The sequence below is a fragment of the Cydia pomonella genome, chromosome 12, assembly GCF_033807575.1.
Source record: "Cydia pomonella isolate Wapato2018A chromosome 12, ilCydPomo1, whole genome shotgun sequence".
In the NCBI taxonomy this organism is placed as follows: domain Eukaryota; kingdom Metazoa; phylum Arthropoda; class Insecta; order Lepidoptera; family Tortricidae; genus Cydia; species Cydia pomonella.
This window is the reverse complement of record NC_084714.1, coordinates 16857879-16884423: the sequence shown is the minus strand read 5'-3', so window position 1 is coordinate 16884423 and position 26545 is coordinate 16857879. Positions and strand designations below refer to the sequence as shown.

Below are 26545 nucleotides of genomic sequence, written 5' to 3'. Positions count from 1 at the left end.
GGGCAACAACCCGACCAAATTACGTAGGTTGTTTTTGGCATGTTACCAGGAATTTTAAAACGTGTTTTTAATTTTGTCGCATTGCGTATGTTCTGACGGGCGCACGCGGGGTATAGCACATCTATACGGCCTATGACTTATGTGGTTGCTCTTACTCAACCCACCTACAAAGGGTGTGAAAATACATAATGTCGCACAAAGAGGATTTTTTAACGAAAGAAATACGCCAAGTTCGATTTAACTCATTTAATTTCCTAAATCACTTGACCTAAGTCGTAACATAAATTAACACAGAATGTTCCAGACTACGGATCAATTTATTGCACAACAACATGTCGTTTATTGTACAATTAATTGGCCCGTATACAATGGTAACTAGTTTAGATCCTGCCAGGGAACGTGCCCTCGCTGCGCTGGGAGTCCCATTTCTCAACCCAGTCGATGGGGCATAGGGAGGTGAAGACGCGCTTGAAGTACTGGCACGGCTCGTACTTCTCGCCTCGGACCTTTTGGCAGCGGTAGAAGTCCAGGTAGCTCTGGTAGCAGTATCTGGAAAGGTTGGGAGTTGTGATAAAAGTAGGCTAGGTGAAATTCAACCTTATGGTACAGTTTTAGTCTGTTTTTCTTTTGTAGGTTTGTGTATTAATATGACATCTTCAGTCAAATAAGATAGATCAAGCATGACGATTACTTAAATAAAATGAACACCATGATCATTGTAGCCTCGCTCTAGGGCAAGGTCATTCTACGTTATTGGTGGTTCAGGTTTTAAAGAGCCAATTACATCCACACTTCCCGATGTCGGGCCTGATAATCGTTTTACGTTTCACGGAATATCAGCACATCGTTAGCAATATTTGAAATGTAAAATATACTTCACGTCTACCGCATGCACCCAGAGAGGTGGGCTAGCATAGCCACCAAGTGGATGCCGGTAGAAGGACGTGGACGGGGCAGGCCCAGGCGGAGATGGCGGGATGACCTGGACAGCTTCCTGAACAACTGGCCGGAGGAAACACCAAATCGGGAATCGTGGAAATCAAGGGGAGAGGCCTTTGCCCAGCAGTGGGACACTCAAACTCAAATTACTTTGTCTCTAATTGCCAAAAAAATTCGATGTTTGATATTTTTGCATATGAACAATTTTTTTACATTTCAAATATTGTTAACGATGTGCTGATATTTGGTGAAACGGAATAATACTCTTGCTCGGGCCTGATAAAGTGTGGATGTAATTGGTACTTAAGACTTGAAAACCGTAACAGATTATTTGCCCCTTTCTCACAAATATGGTCGTCAAAAAATGAACAGCGGTTACAAGCCTTAAAACATAACCCAGAATAATTACTCTTCTCAGACTTCATAACAACACGGCAGAAATAGGTAGGTGTCATGTAAACCTCGTTTGGCTGTTTACACAACAAAGCATAGGTACCTATTGTTCATTATGCGCGAAACTCTTAACGTTAAAGTCACCGGCCTGTACCCCTAGTGTACATTTATTCGATAGCCAAACGTGACGTACGCGTTTGCGTTAAGTCTCATTTTGTATGGGATTTAGAAACAGCGCGCCAAGCGGGACGTTTTGGAAACTCAAAATCCCATACAAAATGAGACTAAACGCAAACGCGTACATCATGTTTCGCTATCGAATAATTTTACACTAGGGGCCAGTGCCTAATTCAGTAATTAGGTACCGCTAACTACTGTGAGTTAACAAACACCATGGGAAAAGTTGTTCACTATGACAACACAAAATCCATAGATAGTTTGTATTAAGATGTGTAAAGTCGAAGACAAATACGTGCTTCAAATTTGAAACTACTATAGATGGTGCTTTATGAGTTTTATGACTCCGTAAATGTAGAATTTAGTTACCACAAAATATACAGTGCACAAATAATTACTCTCCCATAGAAAATGTTAAGGTCAGACAGCTAAAATGTAAGAAACAGATTTTTCTTTCGCGATTTTGGGGTTGGTCCCATAGTAAAAGTTGCTCAGTATGACCTATATATTCACCCCGTAAATTATTGCAGGTGACTAAATACACAGCCTGTATGTACGCGATTGTACTCATTGCTATGATCAACTTTAACTGTAAGTGACTGAAATCACAAAAAAAATCCTGGTCCTTATACATTTGTTGTCGAATTTAACATTAGTACCCTTATCTTACTTTTCGATTTTAGGGTTTCTCTCATAACAAAAGTAGCTCAATGAGTACGGTCACGTCTAAAAATATCGATACGAAAAAAGTGCCAAAAATATGTATACACAACTTTATTGCCCATATATAATAAGGTAGTGTATACATATTTTTGGCACATTTTTCGTATAGATATTTTCAGACGTGACTGTACAGTCGCGTTGACTCGCGTAAGTATATCTTATATCATCTAAAACATAACACCTTTATGAAAAGTTCCCTCGATTTCTCCAGGCCCCCATTATCAGATGACAGTGGGGCCATTGTCAACATGCCAGGATGCCAAGAATACGATACCAGTGGGACGAGATTCCTTCTTTCGACTTTTTCCGGCTCCGCTCGGTTCAGCATTGCTCCGAGCAATTATTAGGGTTGGCACAACTTGACGTCCCCGTGCACGACCACAGATAAGATGACTGGAATTTTGACAACCCTAAATGGCCGAAATGGATAGTGCCATACATTAGAAAGGGACAACATGATTCGTTCCTGAATCACTGTCAAACGTCGGTGTTGTAGAAGTGTCATTTCTGTACGGTAGTATCATATTATTTATTCTGTGACGGTACTCACTTAGTCTGGTTCTGGTTAGGGAACCGCGGGTCGAAGGGAGCGGTTTTGATCTGGTCGGGCGATTTGATCATCTCAGGCATTTTGCTGCAAAGAAACCACAAATATCTTCACAATCCTTTATTATAGTCATGTTTAACAGTATAAAATAACCAGCTATAGAGATAAATATGGTACATAAAATAACGCACGTTACACTGCTGATGTTAAATAAAAAAATCTTAACACTATTCTTAGAGAAGGCTACGGTTATTCCAATCCAAATACTTAGTTAAGGTCAGCCAGGGTAATTGCAACAACTCTAAAATACAATAAGTGAGTCTAGAACTAGAGCCACTTATGCCATTGGTGAATTCTCATTACTAGCGAAAATGAGCTCTTAATAAAAGTGGCTCTAGCACTAGACTCACTTATTTTTAGAGTATAGTGCAATCGCCCTGGCTTACTTGTGATTGAATGCACCTAAAGGCACGAATAAAAACTGATGGTGTAATGGAGCACTTTGAATAAAGCGATTAAACAAGACTGTATTATTCTTCAATAGGTAAGAGCTGTTTCCCGCTGGTTTTAGTAGGTAGTCTGTTTGTATTATCCCACTGCACGCATGCTACAGAAAACTGTACTCCATGAAAAACATTTTAATGTAAAATGTTGCCAAGACGAAACCATAAGGCTCGCACTGACAAAAAGTCATCAAATCTCTTGTAGAGCCAAAGCTTCTAAAGCCCTATTAGTCAAAATATATGGCTTGGCCGTTACATTACTACAAGAAGTATTGTAAAATAATGAATACAAAATTCCACCCCTTAGGGCTAAAAATTTCAAGTTTTTGAATTTTTTGTTGTTTATGTACTTATACTATCCTACATACCAAATTTCAGCTTCCTAGGACTTCAGGAAGTTCTCTAAGGGTTTTGATGATTATCCGTGAGTCAGTGACGAAATCGTTTTTTTTTGAAATATGAATAAAATCTTAATTGTAAGAACATGCAATTGAATTTTTTTTGTATGCTTTAGAAGTCGACTATTGACATTATATCCCAAGAATTTTATTTATCTGGTATAATCCAACCAAACCAGTTATGAGGCTTCAAAAGGTAGGTAGTGCCCTTGCGCTTCGCCTTGCTCGTCTTGGCGGGGCACTCCCGTGCCCTCAGATCTTACAGACAACCGTACCCGCAAAAACTGGACGTCAATGGGAAAGAGCTCTTAAGTCTACACCGAAATGTTTACAGGAAATTCAATAGCTGTAAATATTAGTAACAACTCGCGAGTCGGCCAACCCCTAACATTATTAATGACTTTAATAAGCTAATTAGGTAACTCTTGCAGCGGTAAAGCCATATTAAACATGAATATATGCATTCATAAACAACATACTTTCACCTCGTTCCAAAGTCCGTGTAGTATATTTTGTTTATGATACACGCTGTATCACGCTAGGTGTTAGAACTATCAAATAATTAAGGACTTAACTAGCCGTTAACATGCGGCAACGGCAGTTAATTAGCGAATATTTTAATCTGATGAGTTCAAACATATTAAGTTTGATTTCGGTCTACATTTTCATTCGTGCCATCAGTAGACTTGAGCATAGCATTCGGTTGACGGAGCCGTTATGATTAACTTAAAACATGAAGTAAATAAATTTAGAATTCATAACAAAAAACGATAAGTAATAATAATAAAACAAAGACAGCATTAGAATCATTCGAGAGGAAAAATATTTCAACCCTTCTAACGCCAATCATCACCTTAAAGTGAAACGAACGCCAGCATCTTTACTAGAAGTCGTATTCTAACTTGAAAAGGTGGTTAATTATGACAGTTACTTAAGTTTTATTTGCTTGCTGCATCACGACTTAAAGCGTTCTTGGCGGTGAAAGGGTTTCCTATGTGTCACATCAGTTTTTTTTGTTCTCATCTAATTTCTTTTATAATCGTTCTCGAGCTTAGTCTAATTATGATTACATTGATTACCTAATTCACTCAGGTTTTATAAAAATGTACACTCGCATTCTTTTACATATATTTTCCTAATTACAACATACAATACTTATAGATGAAGAAATTCGTGCTTCCGTAGGTTATAGGTACAGTCAGCGTCAAATACTTTGTAGCAGTCAAAGTTGCCAAATAGTTCGGTACACCATATATTTAGTATGGTGTACCGAACTATTTGGCCACTTTGACTGCTACGAAGTATTTGACGCTGACTGTACAAGTTGAAGTAAAATTATTTCCTTTGCGGAAAATGTACTTAAACTCGTACATAAGACGAGTCTAATAGTTATTGCTATATTTTTAGAGCAAGACAATACTGTAATTATTCCAGTCTGAGCTAATTTCTTATTAAATTAAAAAAATCTTTATAGTTTGTACCATCAAAGTTAATTACAAAATGTGTTAATGTTTTTAGATGGGTCAGTTTATCCATGAAATAATATACAAGGTGGCCAAAAAATATGTGCATTCCAGGGTGGTTTTAGGATTATACTGAGCAACTTTTACTATGGGACCAACCACGAAATTGCGAAAAACATGTTCACCCTCCCATAGAAAATGAACCAACTAATATGTATGAAAAAGCCAGAATTTTTTTTCGCAATTTCGGGGTTGGTCCCATAGTAAAAGTTGCTCAGTATAATCCCAAAACCTCCCTGGCAACAGGAATGCACATATTTTTTGGCCACCTTGTATAGTCATATAAAAATTATTATTTATTATATTAGAATTGTATTACAACTTACTTTCTTATTAGAGTCCAGTACAACAACAATAATTCAAAACATTCAATCCTAATGGTACAAACTTTTGTATACTCGAGAAATGCAAGTTTCATCGTATGCGTGGTTGAAATTTTTTGACAATTTATTTAATTTTAATTGCTTACATGTATGTACATATGTCAGATCTCAGGTAACAATAAAATTGTCTCAATACATGATACTCATAGACCTTACTGTCTAGGCAAGAAGATGCAAGCTGTAATTTAAATTTACAGTACATATGGTGCTACTTTACCGCACTAGTGCGCAAATTAGCATATGACGTTACTGTGTCAAACATTTAAAGGGCCATATGTACTGTAAAACGTTGTACAATACATGTGCGAATAGGTAATTCGCAACTCGTGTCGATTTAAAACACTCTCTTCGGTCGTGTTTTAATTTATCACCACTCGTTTTGAATTTCCTATTTTTCGCACTTGTATCGTAATGTACTATTTTATGTTCATCTCAATAAATTTCAACCATACGAGATTTTGCACTAGTCACCCAAAAAGCGAGTATGATTAAAAGTACTTTAACATAAACTAACTTTATTAAAGAAAGACTAAGTATACTAGACAGACAACATTAAATTTATATTAGTAGCTACATTATTTGACCAAAGGTCGCGTTTTGCGTTCCTCCTCACACGATGTTTCTCTGTATTTTTTAACCTCCTGCATGTAAAGGGACCAAGCATCCTTAGGAGCGTTATCCGCAAGTTGTTCTTCAATAGCCTTTGCTTTTTTTACTAGACCAGTCTTAAGCACGCGCCCTCCGCGCCTCTTCCCAATGAACGGTAAAACCGGTTTTTTAATTTCCGGTTTCTTCTCCTCAATTTTCTTAGTTTCCTCTTGCATCTTTTTGAACATTTCCAAAAAGCTGCCATCGTTTTTAATTGGTATCGGGCCCGGCTTGGATTTAGAGGACGATGGTTGCTGAAGATCAGCTGGGCAAGCAGGTAAAAGTTCAGCAAAGTTTGGCCCTTCAACCTCAGGTGGATCACCATATTCTATATCGTCAACTTGAGCTGGTTCAACAGCCCCTGGAGGCGGTTTAACCTCTTTAGGCGGAGATTCTGGTTTTTCCTTTCTTTTTTCTTCTTGCCTACTGCGATGAAGCTTCCAGAACCGCTTACGGTCAGCAACAGTGAATTGCCCTCGACGTTCTTCGCTCGGTGTTCCGCTATGGCTTCGGCTAGAGCGTGAGCGTGACTTTGACGATTGACTCCTGCTGCGTCTTCCCCTGGACTTAGAACGACTTCGAGAGTGACTGCTCTTGCTTACGGAGCGCCGTTTAGACCGGCTGTTCTTGCTTACTGATCGTCGTTTCGAGCGGCTGCTTTTGCTAACTGATCGCCGTTTGGAGCGACTTTTCGTCCGGGACCTATGCTCGGACCTGCGCCGCTTCGACCTCGACCTTGACCGCGACGACCTGGAAGACGATCTCGAGCGGCGATTGCGTTTGCTTTTAGGCTTTGGTGTCGGTGACCGAGAACCCGACCCAGAGCTGGAAGAGGACTGGCTTCTAGCATAACTTTTAGGCGGTGTTAGAGAGCTGTCTCTATTTTTCCGGACTGGTGTAGTTGGGCGCTTTTTCTTAGGTGGTGTTGTTGATCGCTCCTTTTTGATAACTTGATAGCTCCTAGGTGGAGTTATTGACGACTGCTTTTGCCTTGGCGGGGGGGTCTTAGGTTCCTCTTTTATTTTTCTTGGAGGAGTTATAACATCTCTAATTTTCTTGGCTTTGTCCTTACTGGGAAGCAATTTGCCTTTTCCTTTAACATCTTTTTCCTTATCATGCCTTAGCCTAGGTGACTTACTGGAAGAATGATCTTTACTTGGTGAGCGTTTAGACATAGATCTATTTCTAGAATGTGATGAAGATTTCTTCAGAGGCGGAGTGTAAGAATGTTCTCGAGTTTTACTTTTTCTAGCTACTCGTTTTTTAAATGAGTCATTTGACCCAGATGAGTCAGAAGAGGTCCTCCTACCCTTTACCTTTTTACGAGACAATCTAGACGAGGACCTAGAGCTGGAGCGGTCACTGGAAGAATACTTTCCTCTCTTAAGTCGACTTGACCTACTGCGAGATCTTGTCTTCCGGCCCTCATCATAGCTATCTCTTTTTCTTGAATATGCTCTATCTTTCTTTTCAAAAGGACTAACACTTCTGGAGTATGATCTACGTCTTCTTAGTACAGTTATTTCTGCAGGAGACCTTGGCCGGGTAGATGGTCTGGGCGTATTGTCATAACCATCCCGGGAGGAGTATGCTTCTCTCGTCTCAGGATATTTCTGATAGTAGTTCTCAGGCGGGCGCTGGTAGTAGTTAGCGTCGTAATTGTAGTTGTAGTTGGCAGCGCCGTAGTTCTGATAGTCATAGGAGGGAGGAGGTCCATACTGACTGTAGCTGACGCCCGTCCAGGGGTCCGTGGTGGGCATGACGGGCGGAGGCGGCGGGGCGGCGCCCCCTGCGTAGGGCGGCGCATACTCCGCCTCGGCGCCAGGCGGCCCGCCGTCCCATGCGCCGCGATATGACATACTTTAATAAGCCTCTTCGCATAACCTGGAGCAGTTTGTAGGTATGCACACACCTACAAACAGAATAACTTTTCGGTGTAGACAACAACTCTAAATGACCCGAATCCGAGACGCCTTCGAATGTACGTAGACTAGCTCTTGTCATACATGATACGATAGGTGTTAAAGTTATGACGAGGAATAACATAAATTACGTAATCCGTAGCCTTTTATGCGAAAAATAACCAGACAGTGCATGCGTTATAAGTAAAGCGTATGATGTGGACTTAAAATATATACGAAATACCTTCATGTCCATGCTCACCTTGTTTTAATTTGCTTTTATGTCCAATTTATATCGTGGAAAAATGGCAGCGTACACTCGCCTCAAATGCCCATAAACATTATAGATCGAAGCATAGGCAAGAAGTCAATGCAAGACACCATAGTAAAAAGTCTTTTCCTTTTTTCACCAAGTTACGGTTTCTATCGATACATTACAACTCTAAACAATAGACAAAAAATCATCTCCTCTGTCACTGTCACATACTTTACCTCTCGCCCGCCCGCCCGTTCTTTTTTACCGGTGGGACGCTCAATTTTGCAGATATCATCTTGTTTAATTCCTGCAGAGTGTGTTAGCCTCATGAGTGAATAATTACTATTTCAACTTGCAATGAGTAAATCGAAGGTTTCAGCAGAATGGAAGAAACGCGTGAAGTCCGAATATATGCGTCTCCGACAAGTAAAGGCAAGTACATTAACCTTTGTTTTGATATAAGTAGTTGATATTCTTTATTAAACAAATTTCCTGGTGTGAAATCTAGTTTTTAACATTTTGCATATTAAAATTTTAGCGATTCAAAAGAGCGGATGAAGTTAAGGTAGCATGGGCGCGAAACTTGCGTCTGATGTCGGAGGCCCTGGAGACCCGCGATGCAGAGCTAGCGGAGCGTGGACGGCGACCTTTCTGGCCTCCGCCGGCGCCGAGTCCGAGCCATGAGGGCCTAATGAAAAAGGCTGAAGCAACCTGTACTGATGGTGAAAATTTAAATTACTTAGTATACTATGGGTTCACAAGAATGCTGTAGAATTGTTTGAAGTGTAGTTTTATCATTTAGCAAAGATTTTTTTTGTCACAACTTTTTGTCATAGCTATAGAAATAAATCTATTTTTTGTTAAAAAAAATTAATAGTGTACTTTAGAAACAATCTATTTTAACAGTCGGTCTCTTTGTAAACATTGTAAACTTCAATATTACATAAGTTTCCTAGTGGTTAAATAGCAATTGTAAAAATAATGCACAGGTTACATTTAAGTATTAATAACAAATAATAAAATATGTGCTTGGAGGATTTAACAACCAGAGTCACCTTAAAGAGCTTAGCTTAGAAAACCCTGGCCAATGTTCATATGTATTGTATGGACTGACATTTATCTGATATGGTTATTTGTATGTTACATACATATATTTGATGTGCCCTTCGCCTACAAAAATCAGCAGACTATTTTGTACAGAAAATTACATACAGGGCATCTGGAGTTGTTAAATCCTCCAAGATTATGTGTGTCAAAAAGTATTGACTATTTTTTTTTTGTTTAATTTTAAATTACAGCTTCTGGCATCGTCACAACCCAACAAGTACCAATCCACATAATCAACTCAGTCAACCCAATTCCCACAATGTACACATGGGCGCCGACACAGAAGAACTTCATGGTGGAAGATGAGACGGTTCTGCACAACATCCCGTACATGGGCGATGAGGTCCTGGACCAGGACGGTACTTTCATCGAGGAGCTCATTAAGAACTACGACGGGAAAGTGCATGGTACATTGGCTTACTCCATTGTTTTTTCTTTGTGGACAAAGTGACTATATCGAGATCAGTGCATTAACTAGCTAATATTTCTATTTCATTCAGAAAGCACTGGCTGACTGCAGATCTTTTCACCTCTCAACTTAAAAATTACCTTGTAGTTTTAAATCTACAAATCAATTTTGATTCACTTTTTACAAAGGCTACACTGAAATGCTTTTCTGAGTTTAAAAGATTGATTCATATCTTTTGATCATGTAAATATATATCACTCATTTCGCTCAATGGATCTGTAGAGTGTGTAAAAGAGATAGTTATAAGTTATAACATGCAGCTGTAAGTGCAACCACGATGGCGAATCTCCCAATATGTTTTCCTGACCCGCTCCAAAATAATCGTTTAACAAATTGACATTGCTCGGCTCTGCAGGCTCATTTGAATCATCAGTGGGAAAGAGCGAGCAAGTAACACTGAGATAGATGAGTTACTGAGCGAGTTTAGTCTCAAGTGAGTTGAAGAGTGAGTGAGTTTAATCAAAAGATATAAGTTCATTTAAATCTCAAACTTGTGAATGACACATGTCTAGTTAATAGCAATCTGTTAAAAAAAAATTACGGGTCTAAGATGTTTAGTATATCTAAAGCTTTAAATGAAAAATCCTAATTGAAACATACTGAAAATTTAAGGAATTTAAACTTTGTCCAAAAACGGCATAATAATACACAATGGTGTATGGTGCACAAATGCTTCTTGTCCACGGTTTGTAAGGTAAATTAAACCAAAATTCTATCGCTATGGCTTATAACTGTTAGGATTCACAAAGGCCTTGCTCTCACACATTCATGCTTTTCAGACTTCATACAATTCATTGATGAATCTGATGTAAGTACCCAATTGTTTTTAACATTTTGATTTTAAATGACCAGAAAAGGACAAAAGAAATAAAATCAGTTTTCATGCAAGTTAAATTTAAACCATTTGAGCTGCAATTTAGTATGTGGTGTAAGCTTGTCTGACAATTGCGTTGAGTTGGAAGGACAAAAATGTAAAAATGGCTCAGCAAAAAAAGATTTAGAAGGTATGGAATTTTGAGATTTATTTACTAATTTAATCTTTATTCTCACACATCCAATAAAATAAGAAATACTTTTCATTTGTTATTTGTTCATGATGTGTGATCTTTTGAGGATAAAAGCCTCCTATATAAACAAAATAAAAACTCGAAATTAAAGAGAAATCTGAACCTAGTGGCGACTGGCGAGACACGCATATTGTCACTTGTTTATGTCAAATATGCAATTCTGTCACAGGTGACAAGGAAGGCGGTTTCATCGACGACCAGTTGTTTGTGGAGCTGGTGCACGCGCTCATGACCTACCAGACGCGCGACGAGGTCGCCGATGAGCGGCGCGAGGTATGTACCTAGTCGCAACGAGATAACGTCAAGTAGGTACTTAATCTCTGTTTTGAGTTCCAGCCCTTTCTTTTTTAAGCCAGTTCTGCCTCTTAGTAGCATCCAATGATATTTGATAGAGAAATGGGGGGAAAGGAAAAGTTATTCAGATCAAATACGTACGTAATATATTAATGATAGGTTTCTAGTAAAATCTCACAAGACGTAGTAGTAGTAGTAAACTCTTTGTTGTATAAAAATACATATGTAAAAAAATTGTAAGAAGTACAAAGGCGAACCTATCCCTTTGAGGGATCTCGTCCAGTTAAACTTTGAGTAGATTAGAGGAATGAGTGAAAACAGGGTGACAGATGTAATATAATGTGCTACAAGGTACCAGAAAGACAAAGGATATAAATAAGTAAATACATACATAATTTATAGGATAAACATGTATTACAACAAAAAGGAATGGGGAAAATACACTATAAATTGGAAAGAAGTAGAAAAATATAAAGCAACTATACAATATAAATATAGGCAAATTAATCAGTCAGATAACCATAGGATCTTTATTATTTATTAGACGTTTGTTTGGGTTTCCAAAAATTTGGTAATAGTGTACTCATTACCTATCTTTATTCGAAAATCGTTACTCTTCATAGATGGTAGGATCGTATAGATGTGCTATACCGCGTGCGCCCGTGAGGGGCAAAACATACTCAAAGCCAAAAAATTAAAAACACGGATTAACTTTCAAAAAACAACCTACGTAATTTGGGTGGGTTCATTGTTACCCACCATCAAACACGGTGGGTAACAAAAAACGTCTACGCCACTTAGGACTTTTTAGAAGTAGCCAGAATGCTTTTTAGAAGAGACAAGTGTGACTATGACAAGGACAAACAATAATAGCGCTTTTTCTGCTACTACTGAAAGTCCCCCATTTCACCTCTATATTATTGTACATCTAAGATGTTACTCTTATTTATGTGTCATAATACCCATTTTTATAGCTATATCACGTCTTATGAAAAACCGGTACATCTGTTTCATTTATCCTTTAAATTTTGTTTATTCAACAGAAAGAATCTAACAAAGAGCAAAAAGACAAGGAAAAAGAAAAGGATAAGGACAAAGATAAAGAAAAGGACAAAGACAAAGAAAAGGAGACGGACAAAGAAGGAGCGGACTTGGAGAAGCAGTTCCCTATCTTCATCATCTTCCAGGCCATCTCCACGCAGTTCCCCGACAAGGGCACGCCGCAGGAGCTTCGGGAGAAGTCAGTATACTTCACTTATTATGGTAGTTTATTGAGACAAACAAAGGAATGGACTTGGAGAAACAGTTCCCCATCTTCACCATCTTCCAGGCCATCTCCACGCAGTTCCCCGACAAGGGCACACTGTCAGTTTCATTAGCTATGGTATCTTGTTGCATGTGTCAAAGATAGTTTTTAAAGTGGACACATTTTGCTCACATAATTATACTAGTGCAAAACATTAAGTCCGTTTAAGCTATCTTTGAACCATTTTGAATATAACAAAGTGTAAATTGTCATTATAAATGTCATATTCTCAAAGAATCAGCTTGGTCCGACTCTAGTTTAACAAGTTACCATTACCACAAGGTGTATGACGTCGTATAGCGCCATCTATATATTTTTAAGAAGCATCTCCTTTGTCTAAGCCCGTAATGTAAAGGATTGTATCCAATCCGACCTCTAGTAGTGTTATTTAATGAGTGGTATTGATTCCAGGTACATCGAGCTGACATCCCGCAGCGACCCGGACGCGCTGCCGCCCGAATGCACGCCCAACATCGACGGGCCTCTCGCCGAGAGCGTGGCCAGGGACCAGACCATGCACTCCTTCCACACTCTGTTCTGCCGGCGCTGCTTCAAATACGACTGCTTCTTGCATCGTAAGTATACCTGAACCTGCTACAAAATGGAACATCCAATTTCTTGATTAAAAATTTTGTTTGTTTATGAAGTGCCTTATTAAATTTGTGGAACGCCTTGTTCTAAGTATTTGTGGTAAGTCTCGTTCGTTTACGGAACGTCTTAATAGATTTGTGGAACGCCTTGTTCCATTTGTGGAACACCTTGTGCCATAGTAGGATGTCTTATTCCATTTCTGAAACGCCTTGTTCCATTTCTGGAACGCCTTGTTCCTTTTATGGAATGCCTAGTTGTATTTGTGGAGCACCTCGTTCCACTTTATTGTATATTCGCAAATGTTAATAACCGAACGATTTTTTGATAGAAATAGACGGGCTTAAAGTATTTACATACAGTTATTTTATTGTCCTTTGTGTATCGTTTAAGTATCTTTATTATACTTATAAGAGTGCATTTTACTGCAATTGTGTGTGAGTGTGTATGTCACAGTTTATTTATGGTATATGTAATATGGCTTAGATATTTCGAGTGTGTTTACCTAATTTTATTACTATTAATTATAATTATGATATTATTACTGACAAGACTAGGTGGAAAAATACCTTTTATAATCAATATTTTATTAGTAACGGCTTTCGGTATGACTTTTTTATTAAAGAAAATAGTCGCTAACATTTTTCCGCCTATCTTGAGTTGAAAGTATGCTCTTGAACTCAGACGTTTTGTGCTTAATGTGCGGGCTGGAATTTAGTGCCACATGATGTTAGCGAGAAAATTATTGCTCTTATAATTCCATTAATAATTATTATAAAATAAACATAATAACCCAGTCTAATAAATGTTACGTATACGCCTTTATTATGGGGTTCTAAGAGTTGTCTTGAAAAAGTCATAGTAAATCTCGTGTCCGCGTCGGAAATTATTCAAAAATCGTCTTTTCGCGAATTATATTCCTATTAATTTCTTACATATTCCTTTTCATCTATGATTTTTGAAAAGCAATGAATAGAGTGCAACTGATATGTACATTGAGCCCGTGGCCGCCGTCGTGGACTTTCACACAAAGCGTCTCAGTGAAGTGGTACATATTATATTAGTGAAGTATACATAGCGGAGCTGACGTTGTGTTTTTGTTTGCGGCAGGAGCCCAGCCGGCAGGTAAGGCCGCGCTCACACGTCATGCATTCTCATTACCAGACATAGGGCTCCACTCCTTGCAACTAATCGTTTGCGATTTTTGTTACATTGTGGCATTTGATCGATTGATAGGATTTGTAGCACCTTCTAACCCGCCAATGTTTTGGAAATCGCATCCGATTTATTGCAAGGGCTGTGGAGCTAAGGCAGTATAACTAGCGAAAGTTTAACAAATCTAATTCAATTGTGTGGCAATACTGATAGAGAAAATTTATCTACAGGATAATTTTACACGCATTGAATTAACTTCTTCATATATCTTCGTATGTTTGAATTGTGGTTACATTTTTTTTACTATATTTTAACCACTATAGGGTCTGATCTGATAGGATTGAAATTCGGTACAGTTACTAGCTGTAGCCCATTGCCGAAGCCAATCAGGCCATTGAAAAAACAGTTTGAATTTGGGATATGTTGTGCGAGAATATGATAAACAATTGCATGAGTGTCCCAAGATTGAACGGTGTCTGAACGAATTGAACAAGGTGGCCAACCTCGAAATGTGATTTGTTCAACATTCGTTAACCAGATTCCTGAAAACACGTCTAGCACAAGTTGTAAATATAAGAGCAATGAACAATATTCATTAAACATGGGGATACCTTGTAAAATGTAACAAATAAAGTTACTTTTTGTAGCCTATGTCCCTAGGTATTAGTGAAACTTTGTGCTTATGCGTGCATATTCTATATCGTTTTATATCTATTGCTTAAATAACTGTTAGTATTCATACTCATACACATAACCAATAATACGTATATCTGTTTATATATATGTTGGCATGATTTATGTAACATTATATCATTTATCATATCATTGGTAGCTATATAGATTTTGAATATTTAGTATAACGAGTTAATAGTACCTATAATAACTAATTGCACGTGTTTATCTATAAACAAAATATTATATTAGCTTAGTATACTTATTATATCAGTTATATTCTATTAGTTTAGAACTTTACATTCTAAAATATTAAATATCACCCATCATTGTATTATTATTTATATTCCATGTATAAATCAAATAAAAGAATAAATGACAAACATATTTGGATAACTAGTACAAGTATGTCTATATCCAATAACAAATTGGGGATGAGGGAATTGGTGACATATTCAATCAAAATATTATTTAAAACCAGACAACATTTTGGAGGCCATTCTCAGTGTGGCTGTGGGGTTCCATAGGCGCAATTACAAATTCAAAATAAAGAACTGTACCTACCACGTATTTGCCTATCTGATGTAGATTTCGATTCCTAACTGAATCCGAAGAGGCCATCTGTCAAATGAAGTGAAGCCAGTAATTTTCAGAAATTAGTGACGAAAATATTGGCAGTCCTTTTCAAGACGAGGCTTTCATAGTGTGTCGTTTGTACAGTTTATATATAAAATGGCGTTATACATATTTTAGTGATAGTTATACACTATATAACCGACATCATTACTCATCATTCATAAACCATACTTCTGTGATCTATTTCTTTTCAGTTCACGATTTACATTTATTGGTACAAGATGTTAACATATTCGGCTGTGGCAGGTTTGCAGGCGTGCCACCCGGGGCCCAACCTGAACAAACGAAAAGGCCCCGACCTGAAGCCCTTTTCTGAACCTTGTGGACCCAGCTGCTACATGCTATTGGTAAGCTGGATTTAATTAAACATACGTATTATGTTTTCAAGCAAAAAGTCCCACTTTGTCGCTTGCCATAAGAACGCTTTGACAGGTTATTCGTATAAAGATACAAGCAAATCTCGACCTTATGGTAAGACGTCGACACATATCATAGTTTAAGTTATTCTATCCTCACAAGATTTATCTAATAATTTTTAACAGTGTATTCCTTATCATATTTAAAAACTAAAATGCCCTTTAAAAAATAACTTTTGTGGAATTCGTTAATAGCCGGGTCCACACAGAGTGAGCATACGTGCGAGGCAATTTCCTCACGCATAATACGGCCAGTGTAGACGTGCCTTGACCGAGGCGGCGAGCTCGGGCGAGGAAGACGTCTCGCGCGTATGCTCGCTCTGTGTGGACCCGGCTATTGATGTCAAAAAGTGACAAATAACACATTGCAACAAAAAACCTAAAAATCCATTTTAAGTCACAGTTTACCAATAACATTTACTTTTTATGTACAAACACGTTCAAAAAATCTAAAAATAGACCTAAACACATTCCTTCTTTGACTTCAGAAATGTGTGGTTAAAGTCTTTCGGGTTCCGTGTGAGGACCAGAAAGCAAAGTACCTAAGTATATAGGTAGTGAGCACCGTTTATATGAAAAGTAGCCATGAAAATCAAAGGAACTAATTCGCAAATATGAATAGTTTCCGAATACCCTTTACTAGGTCAGTTTCTCTAGGTTCTTTACTCAAGGGCAATGAAATCGGGTCACTTTGCATGCTCATAACTCATAACTGTACGAATTGATATTTATGATCTGTTTTCATTGATTTTATGTATTTATTTAGTGTTACTGGTGTGAACTTATCTATTTGTACTAGGACGGCATAAGGGAGAAGTTGGCGCGCGAAAAGGCAGCCGGCGAAGAAGATAAGGGCAAGTCCAATTCGATGGACTCGCCCAACGACGCGTCGTCGGAAGACAGCAACGATAGCAACCGGTTCCCCAAGGGTAAGTCATATTGAATTGTACTGTTAGACATCTTTAGCTTTACTTCTAGGGGGGGCATTCCATTGTATGTAATATTTGACCTCTAGGCGGGGGGGGGGGGGTGTCAGCTGCCCCCCTGTACCTGCCTTCGCATGATCATATTGGAATAAGATCTAATGACTTACTGCTTACAGCTAGCCTTTCTCCGCAGACATTTTGTCTGGTTGCCCTTGGCATAGGCCTCTCCCATATTCCTCCACGTGTCTCTGTCTAGAGCCCGTATTCTCCACAAGGCTCCAGCTACCTGCCTGAACTGCATCTCATTTTTTGTCCACCATCATTCCTTTTCCCATCCCTTGGGTACCATGTTGTGATGTCTTTTGACCATTTTTCTCTTTTGTCTCTTATCATGTGGCCGGTCCACTCCCATTCTAATCTTTTCATAGTGTGGTTTACATCGATTATTTTTGTTTTCTTTCTAATGTCCTCTAGTTAAAAACTTACTTTTATTACTAAAACTCGAATCCAAGAACGTCACTTCTGTCACTGGATAGATCAGTATCATAGTGGAATGATATTTAATAACTAAAACTCGCACTGGCCTGATTGTCTTGTGCCGATGACGTTCACTGTGTAACAGCGTTTCAGAAGTTGTCAAGATGTTTGTTTTGTCATACTTTATCATTAAAGATAAGTAAGAAATAGAAATTTTCTCAAACTTGCTATGAAATGATGACATGACTTACTCAAATTAGGTCCGGAAATACTACATATCAGGTGCGATGATTGAAGATGATATGTAAAGGAATTTCATACTGCCTTACACACCTAGGACTGTAAAGCAACCTTCTTTTGTTTTTTAACGTCAAATTGTGACAACGTCTTGGCATTCAACCGTCAACAAATAATATTATTCAGTTAGCTTGGTACGGTGATCTATTGTGCATATTCGTTGTTAAGCAACGGCGGTGGCGCATCGCGCAGGCGCGCGGCCTAACGCGCGTAAAGCACCGCTGGTAGTATCGGGCCGAGTAGTTCGCAACAAAAAAAATTGACTAAAATTTTTTTGTTAATTGCAAGTTTGAGAAAAGCACTATACAAATCTCTCTTCGCTACGCTCAGCCGTCTATATCTACTTGGCCTGCAACCCTACGTTTCCCGGCCTCTATAATAATGTACTATTACGCCGACGGTTGAAATAAGTATATTTTGAGACAGGCAGCAGCAGTGCAGCCGGGTGGAGCGGCGCGCTCGCCAAGCCCGGCGCGCCCGTCGAGCCCGCGTACAACGCGCTCGGTGAGTCCACGTTATGCGTACTAGAATACTCCTTACTACTTACTTTCACTTCCGCTCAAAATTAAGCGCCCATCGCGTACTGGTCATAAATAATGTTTTTTTCTATACCGGCATTTAAAATTCGCCTCAAAAATTATAAAAAAAGCCAACTCTTTGACTTACAACACGGAAGGTCGTCAAACTTTCTTGGCGCTCAATAGTTGTAATGGTAGTAAGAAAAAAAAAGCATATCAAAGTTTATGTCCTGTAATTTGGACGTTGCCGAAGTCTTGTAGCATACTCGTTAGTTAGAAACTGTTTAACAACGGACTTACGAGTAGTTATCTTTCAGGTCTGACAGTGGGCGACATCCAGTCTGAATGGACGGGTTCAGACCAGTCTCTCTTCCGCGCCCTTCACAAAGTGTTCGCCTGCAACTACTGCGCCATCGCGCAGGTCATGCTGTCCAAAACCTGCCAACAGGTAACAAAGGATTTTTATAGGACGGAGAATTAACTGAATTATTTCAAATATCAGCAGAAGTAGCTATGCTGACGAGGTGTTGAAAATGAACTGAAGATTTGACCTTTCAACTTCGTATGCGTAGAAATCTTTAAAAACCTAACTAAATTTTCAACTTGTTAGGGGTTCAATTAAGAAAAATCCTTTCTTAGTGGTTACAATCCTTGATAAAAATTTGTTTCAAATTTGAAGCTCCCACCAGTATCACATTCATTATCATGCGTCTACCCTACATTTTCTGTCAATATTAAAGTAACGGGATTGTGGTAATAACAATAGATTATTACCTATGGTTTCAACTTGACATCGCTTATACTAGATGCATTCTTATTGTAACTCTTATTCCACAGGTATACACCTACTGGATAAATACGGGGCAAGAGGAATGCCGAGTAGAGGCCGAACTCACCCCGCCCCGCAAGAAGAAGAAGAAGCATCGTCTCTGGTCCGTGCACTGCCGCAAGATACAACTCAAGAAGGACTCCAACTCGCATCATGTGTAAGTGTGAACATGGGGCTAGAAGAACGATAGCTAACCTCACCCCGCCTCGCAAGAAAAAGCATCTTCTCTGATTCGTATACTGCCGTAAAGTGGGTACAGCTCAAGAAGACCTACAACTCGCATCACGTGTAAATATGAACACGGGGCTAGAAGAACGATAGCTAAACTCACCCCGCCTCACAAGAAAAAGCATCGTCTTTGGTATACTGCCGTAAGGTGGGTACAGCTCAAGAAGACCTACAACTCTCATCACGTGTAAGTATGAACACAGGGCTAGAAGAACGATAGCTGAACTCACCCCGCCTCGCAAGAAGAAGCATCGTCTCTGGTTCGTATACTGCCGCAATATACAGCTCAAGAAAGACCCCAATTTGCATCACGTGTAAGTATGAACACGGGGCTAGATGAACGGCTGACTGAACTCACCCCGCCTCGCAAGAAGAAGCATTGTCTCAGGTCCGTGCACTGTAAGATACAGCTCAAGAAGTACTCCAACTCTCATCATATGTAAGTATGAACATGGAGCTAGATACAGTGGTTCCTAACCTTGCGGTGATTACCCCCATGGGGGTAAAACTCGTATTTCACGGGGGTAATAAGCTTAATTAAAGATAACAAAGATTAGACCTATAAGAAAGACTATTGATGATTATTCGGAGGAGGTGTAAAATCAGGATCCCTAGTTAGTCTCAGGCGTGACAGGACTGAAAAGGTTAGGAACCACTAAGCTAGAAGAACGGATCGGATGGTTGAACGAACCTTTTTTACATCAGTAGCCCTATCATATTATTATTATTTTATTTTATTTATTTATTCATGAACAATATAATTTTTTTTTAAGTACATATATATATATAATAATTGTATTTGAATATAACTACTTACTAAAATTCCTTAAATCTAAGTTCTAAATTTAATAATTATATAATCTAACATGCAGAACAATATCAGATGTATTTATCTAAATTAATTACCAATTAACTATAATTACGTAGGCAAATAACTAAAGTAGGTCACAAACTCCTCTATAGAATAAAAGCACTCTTTTCGCAATTTAGTTTAAAGTAAGCCACTACACTTTTTTGTAGTGACACTATTTGCAGGTCAAAAAAGTTAACGAAACGGAATGTTACAGCTACAACTACACGCCGTGCGAGCACCCGAACCAGCCGTGCGACGCGATGTGCCCGTGCCTACAGTCGCAGAACTTCTGCGAGAAGTTCTGCCAATGCTCCAGCGATTGTAAGTTCGCTCTTACTCGCTTTATTTTCCCTAGTTACATAGGCGTCCATAGGCTACGGAGGCTGCTTACCATGAGTTGGGCCGAATGCTTGCTTGCCCACGTAGTATAAAAAAAAACAGAAAACTATGGTCGTTGTGTCAGAAACTGTCCAGTGTCCAGGCAGCAGGGATCGGAACCGGTTTTTTGCAAAAACATCGAAATAACCATATATTTCGGTTTATTTTATACTCTAAATGTAGGACTCAGTTGTGTTTTCATGTAACGACTTCGTATTATTAGATTGCCTAATTAGAAATGAAGTAATTAACAAAGAACGAAAAAATACCGTTTTCGTTCCCATACAAAAAATACCGGTTTCCGATCCCTGCCAGGCAGTGATTGTTGTCTAGTAGTGGTGACCATGAATCGGGTGACGCACCCGAAGAAGCCTTCAATAGGGGAGACTGATGATCCCCACAAAATAGCAGTGAAGCTTTAGATGACTGCTGAGATCCTTAGGGGAGGACTATATCCAATTAGTCCGGTTTCCTCACTATGTTTTCCTTCACCGAAAAGCGACTGGTAAATATCAAATATTTCGTACGTAAGTTCAGAAAAACTCATTGGTACGAGCCGGGGTTTGAACCCGTGACCTCCGGATTAAATGTCACACGCTCTTACCGCTAGGCCTCCAGCGCTCATATATCCAAAAGTGGATGTCTATTTCTTAGTATAACAGTAACACACTGACATCATTGATCACCTTGTCACATTACTATTATTCATTTATCGTATGAAAAGTTTACACTGTGTTTTAAGTATTTACATGCAAATCATAACTTAAATTGATCATTCCGTAAGTAGTCGGTTCGCTCGTGAGGTCTTTGAAATCCATGGGTAATGAAGTACTTAATTATGGGGCATTAGAAAACAGTGTTACTTAAGTTTTAGGAATGATCAGTGAACTGTGTATGGGATTAATTGATTGGTACTCTGTCACAACTTATTCCGCTGTATAAAATTGCTAGCATCTGGCCGCTTTTTAACCAAAAAATAATTTTATATCTCTGTTCTTCAGGTCAGAATCGGTTCCCCGGCTGCCGCTGTAAGGCATCGTGCAACACCAAGCAGTGCCCGTGCTACCTCGGCGTCCGGGAATGCGATCCCGACCTCTGCATACAGTGTGGGGCGGACAGTCCGGTCTGCTGCCGCAATGTGTCCGTACAACGGTGAGTTATATTTATATACGACACTAGGGTGTACGGAATGCGATCCCGACCTCTGCATACAGTGTGGGGCGGACAGTCCGGTCTGCTGCCGCAATGTGTCCGTACAACGGTGAGTTATATTTATATACGACACTAGGGTGTACGGAATGCGATCCCGACCTCTGCATACAGTGTGGGGCGGACAGTCCGGTCTGCTGCCGCAATGTGTCCGTACAACGGTGAGTTATATTTATATACGACACTAGGGTGTACGGAATGCGATCCCGACCTCTGCATACAGTGTGGGGCGGACAGTCCGGTCTGCTGCCGCAATGTGTCCGTACAACGGTGAGTTATATTTATATACGACACTAGGGTGTACGGAATGCGATCCCGACCTCTGCATATAGTGTGGGGCGGATAGTCCTGTCTGCTGCCGCAATGTGTCCGTACAACGGTGAGTTATATTTATATACGACACTAGGGTGTACGGAATGCGATCCCGACCTCTGCATATAGTGTGGGGCGGATAGTCCTGTCTGCTGCCGCAATGTGTCCGTACAACGGTGAGTTATATTTATATACGACACTAGGGTGTACGGAATGCGATCCCGACCTCTGCATATAGTGTGGGGCGGATAGTCCTGTCTGCTGCCGCAATGTGTCCGTACAACGGTGAGTTATATTTATATACGACACTAGGGTGTACGGAATGCGATCCCGACCTCTGCATATAGTGTGGGGCGGATAGTCCTGTCTGCTGCCGCAATGTGTCCGTACAACGGTGAGTTATATTTATATACGACACTAGGGTGTACGGAATGCGATCCGACCTCTGCATACAGTGTGGGGCGGACAGTCCGGTCTGCTGCCGCAATGTGTCCGTACAACGGTGAGTTATATACGACACTAGGGTGTACGGAATGCGATCCCGACCTTTGCATACAGTGCGGGGCGGACAGTCCGGTCACTCCGGTCTGCTGCCGCAATGTGTCCGTACAACGGTGAGTTATATACGACACTAGGGTGTACGGAATGCGATCCCGACCTCTGCATACAGTGCGGGGCGGACAGTCCGGTCACTCCGGTCTGCTGCCGCAATGTGTCCGTACAACGGTGAGTTATATTTATATACGACACTAGGGTGTACGGAATGCGATCCCGACCTCTGCATACAGTGCGGGGCGGACAGTCCGGTCACTCCGGTCTGCTGCCGCAATGTGTCCGTACAACGGTGAGTTATATTTATATACGACACTAGGGTGTACGGAATGCGATCCCGACCTCTGCATACAGTGTTGGGCAGACAGTCCGGTTTGCTGCCGCAATGTGTCCGTACAACGGTGAGTTATATTTATATACGACACTAGGGTGTACGGAATGCGATCCCGACCTCTACATACAGTGTGGGGCAGACAGTGCGATCTGCTGCCACAATATGTCCGTACGCCGTACAACGGTGAGTGATTATGACCATTATCTAAACATTCAATCAGTCCTCGTATCGGTAATATATTCCAGTAGATCTGAACCACCTGATCTGAGAATTTCTGTTTCGCTCTATGGTTGCTTCTGGTAGAGGATACGTTAAGGCATTAAGTCCGCCATTTGTACTTATTTTTACATAATCGCGATATATTAATAATTATATCGATAATTAATCGCGTAAGACATAAAAAAATTAACTTTTTAGGCTAATTCAAACTATTTTATTTTCCAGCGGCCTTCACAAGCACCTGCTCCTGGCGCCGTCCGACGTAGCGGGCTGGGGCATCTTCCTGAAGGAGGCGGCGCACAAGAACGAGTTCATCAGCGAGTACTGCGGCGAGGTCATCTCGCAGGACGAGGCCGACCGCCGCGGCAAGGTGTACGACAAGTACATGTGCTCCTTCCTGTTCAACCTGAACAACGGTGAGTTTATAAAATAAACTTAACTGATTATGAGTTATTCGAGATCCTTCTTAAGCGACTCTAAAATTATAAAAAATCCGCTAAGTGTGACGTTAGTGCAAGTGCCGTGTCGTATCAAATGCTGGCTAAACTTTCTTTCAATCCAGAGCTAAAAGACACTTCCCCCCCTCCTGTAATTTGCTCTTTGTTATTCATTCATATCACCATTATGTTATGTATAGCTGTTGGATTTTTATGTAATAAATAAATGTAATTTTTTTCACAGATTTCGTAGTGGACGCGACCCGTAAAGGCAACAAGATCCGGTTCGCGAACCACTCCATCAACCCCAACTGCTACGCCAAGGTCATGATGGTGAACGGCGACCACCGCATCGGCATCTTCGCCAAGCGCGCCATCCAGCCCGGAGAGGAGCTCTTCTTCGATTACAGGTACTGCAATGTCCTATGTTCTTAGCTTCCTACAGTCCACGCACACTCTTCCCTATCCAAACGCGGCATCGTCAAAAGCCACGATGAAAGACTAGTGACTAGACTTTGTATGTAACACAATCTTAATAATGTACAATTATTGCAGATACGGGCCGACAGAGCAACTTAAATTTGTCGGCATCGAGCGCGAGATGGAATTCTTATGAGAACAAACCAAACTGCAGCGCACCGCCGCCGCCGCCGGCAGCAGCAGCGGCAGCAACGGCCACAAGCCCGGCGCCAGGGGCAACGCCCTCGTGGGGACCGGCAGTGGGGGCAACGCCCTCGTGGGGACCAGCAGTGGGGGCAACGGGAATACTAGGAATACTGAAAGCAACGGGAATTCGAAGAGTAGCGAGGGAAATACTGGCAGCAACGGGAACTCCAAGAGCAGTGGCACAGGAGGCACGGGCAGTGGGAACACTTGCAGCGGGCTCGTCCCCGCGGGCCGCAGCAGCAGCGGCCCGCGGCCCCGCGCCCGCGCCCGCCGCACGTGGCGGTACAACCAGTAAACCGGCACGACGCGCGCGGTGCTTGCGTTCTGACGTACTTAGGGGTCATCCATTAATTACGTCGCGAATTCCTAGATTTTCCCCCTCCTCCCCTCCTTGTCACACTTGGTCAAATTTGGCAAACCACCAGGGGGAGCCCCCAGGCGTGACGTCACATTTTTAGCAATTTTTATTAAACGAAATCGGCAAATCGAATTAGTTTATATTAATATTTTATCAAAATATTTTAGATAAATGAAATATTACTAATTTTAGAACCCAAGACCAATTAGGAAATAAAATTTAACGAATAATAACGATTAACGTTCCAAAAACTTGTTATTGAACTGTACCGCGAATAAAAACAATTAAGTTTTCGGTTACTGATGAACTTAAAGTGACGTGACAAAGTTTGTGACTCCCCTTGTCACATTTTCTTGACCCCCTCCCACCCCCTAGACATATGATGTAATTAATAAATGACCCCTTACGAAGGTTATCCCTAAGGTATGAAGAAGCTCTTTACTTCATCATGTGCCAGCGCGAACCACCCGAGCAAGTTACCGGCAGCCTGCGTCTTTACATACTCGTATTGCGCCGTACTAGCGCCATTAGTACTTCGTATTAGTTACTTGCCAGTAAATGTTTTGATACATCGAAATGGTGAGTTTCAAAACTGGCTTCTAAGTGGTGAGCAAGAAAAGAAGAAGTGGGTGAGTGAAGTGAGTGGTGAGAAGTGGTGGTGTCATATAATTTCAAAAAGAATTGCCACTATAATGAGAATATAGATAAAGCAGGACTTCCCAACCGAAGTTTTTGCTTGGATCGTCCGTCATGTCATCTTATTAGTTGAAAGTATTGCCTCGGTGAGCCCAGTGGACGTCAGCCTAGTTGTATGGGACATTGAACCTGTCTTTTGTTTTTTTTTTATCCATTTTGAAAATGGTTTAAACACGAGCTGTGAAACTCAATATGCACGTTATGTTCCATTAGTTATTAAGATGTTTAAATGACAGACTATATCTCCTGTCCTAGTGTATAAGGATTTTTACGTCACAATAGGTATTATATTTAACATCACAAAACGCATTGAACTTGCATACAATAGCAGTGAAAACGGTACGAACATTATTTTGACGATAGAGACAAATAGTGTGACTCAACCTGACAGTAAGTGGAAACATGCATAAAGCAACCGTTTTTAATGTTCTTATAGTATTTATATATATGAACTGTTTTTCTGTTCCTTTTGACTTATGATTAATGACTTTGTACTTTTATACGTTAATAAAAGCAATTAAATCTCATAATGACTTTCTTTTATAGGGTTCCGTAGCCAAATGGCAAAAAACGGAACCCTTATGGATTCGTCATGTCTGTCTGTCCGTCCGTATGTCACAGCCACTTTTTCCGAAACTATAAGAATATACTGTTGAAACTTGGTAAGTTTCTGTGAACCGCATTAAGATTTTCACAAAAAAAAAACAATAAATTTTGGGGGTTCCCCATACTTAGAACTGAAACTCAATTTTTTTTTCATCAAACCCGCGAGAGACACTTCCAAAGTGGTAAAATATGTGTTCCCCCCCCCCCTGTAACTTCTAAAATAAGAGAATGATAAACCTAAAAAAAATATGTGATGTACATTACCATGCAAACTTCCACCGAAAATTGGTTTGAACGAGATCTAGTAAGTAGTTTTTACACGTCATAAAATTATTATTTTTTTTGTCAAAGCCATACGTGTGGGTTATCTATGGATAGGTCTTCAAAAATGAGGTTTCTAATATCATTTTTTTCTAAACTGAATAGTTTGCGCGAGAGACACTTCCAAAGTGGTAAAGTGTGTGTGTGTGTGTGTGTCCCCTGTAACTTCTAAAATAACGGAATGATAAAACTAAAAAAAATATATGATATACATTACCATACAAACCT

The 26545-nt window shown here is 40.1% G+C and overlaps 3 protein-coding genes across 5 annotated transcripts; 1 reads left to right on the top strand and 2 right to left on the bottom strand.

The window, feature by feature from the left end:
* Positions 1–231: 231 nt before the first annotated feature.
* Positions 232–8548, bottom strand: LOC133523745 (cytochrome c oxidase subunit 6B2). Its single transcript, XM_061859447.1, has 3 exons — positions 8398–8548; positions 2783–2866; positions 232–549 (listed from the first exon to the last, which is right to left on the bottom strand). Exons 2-3 carry the CDS (start codon positions 2860–2862, stop codon positions 381–383), a joined length of 249 nt encoding a protein of 82 aa, XP_061715431.1. The 5' UTR covers positions 2863–2866; positions 8398–8548; the 3' UTR covers positions 232–380.
* LOC133523739 (serine/arginine-rich splicing factor 4) lies at positions 2885–8325 on the bottom strand. The gene has a single exon (XM_061859433.1). The coding sequence runs from the start codon at positions 8091–8093 to the stop codon at positions 6162–6164; it is 1932 nt and encodes a 643-aa protein (XP_061715417.1). The 5' UTR covers positions 8094–8325; the 3' UTR covers positions 2885–6161.
* A 65-nt stretch (positions 8549–8613) lies between the features above and the next one.
* LOC133523738 (histone-lysine N-methyltransferase E(z)) lies at positions 8614–25920 on the top strand. Of its 3 annotated transcripts, none has more exons than XM_061859432.1 (17): positions 8614–8823; positions 8930–9113; positions 9690–9857; positions 11204–11307; positions 12372–12568; positions 13046–13209; positions 14333–14347; positions 15932–16032; positions 16901–17030; positions 18228–18305; positions 18637–18767; positions 19157–19305; positions 20444–20550; positions 21609–21759; positions 23459–23649; positions 23915–24080; positions 24226–25920. In XM_061859432.1, the coding sequence occupies exons 1-17, from the start codon at positions 8749–8751 to the stop codon at positions 24284–24286; spliced, it is 2172 nt and encodes a 723-aa protein (XP_061715416.1). In that variant the 5' UTR covers positions 8614–8748; the 3' UTR covers positions 24287–25920. The 3 variants fall into 3 exon arrangements, with proteins under 3 accessions (XP_061715416.1, XP_061715414.1, XP_061715415.1); XM_061859430.1 differs by having other exon boundaries at positions 9690–9905; XM_061859431.1 differs by lacking the exon at positions 14333–14347 and having other exon boundaries at positions 9690–9905.
* Positions 25921–26545: the final 625 nt, after the last annotated feature.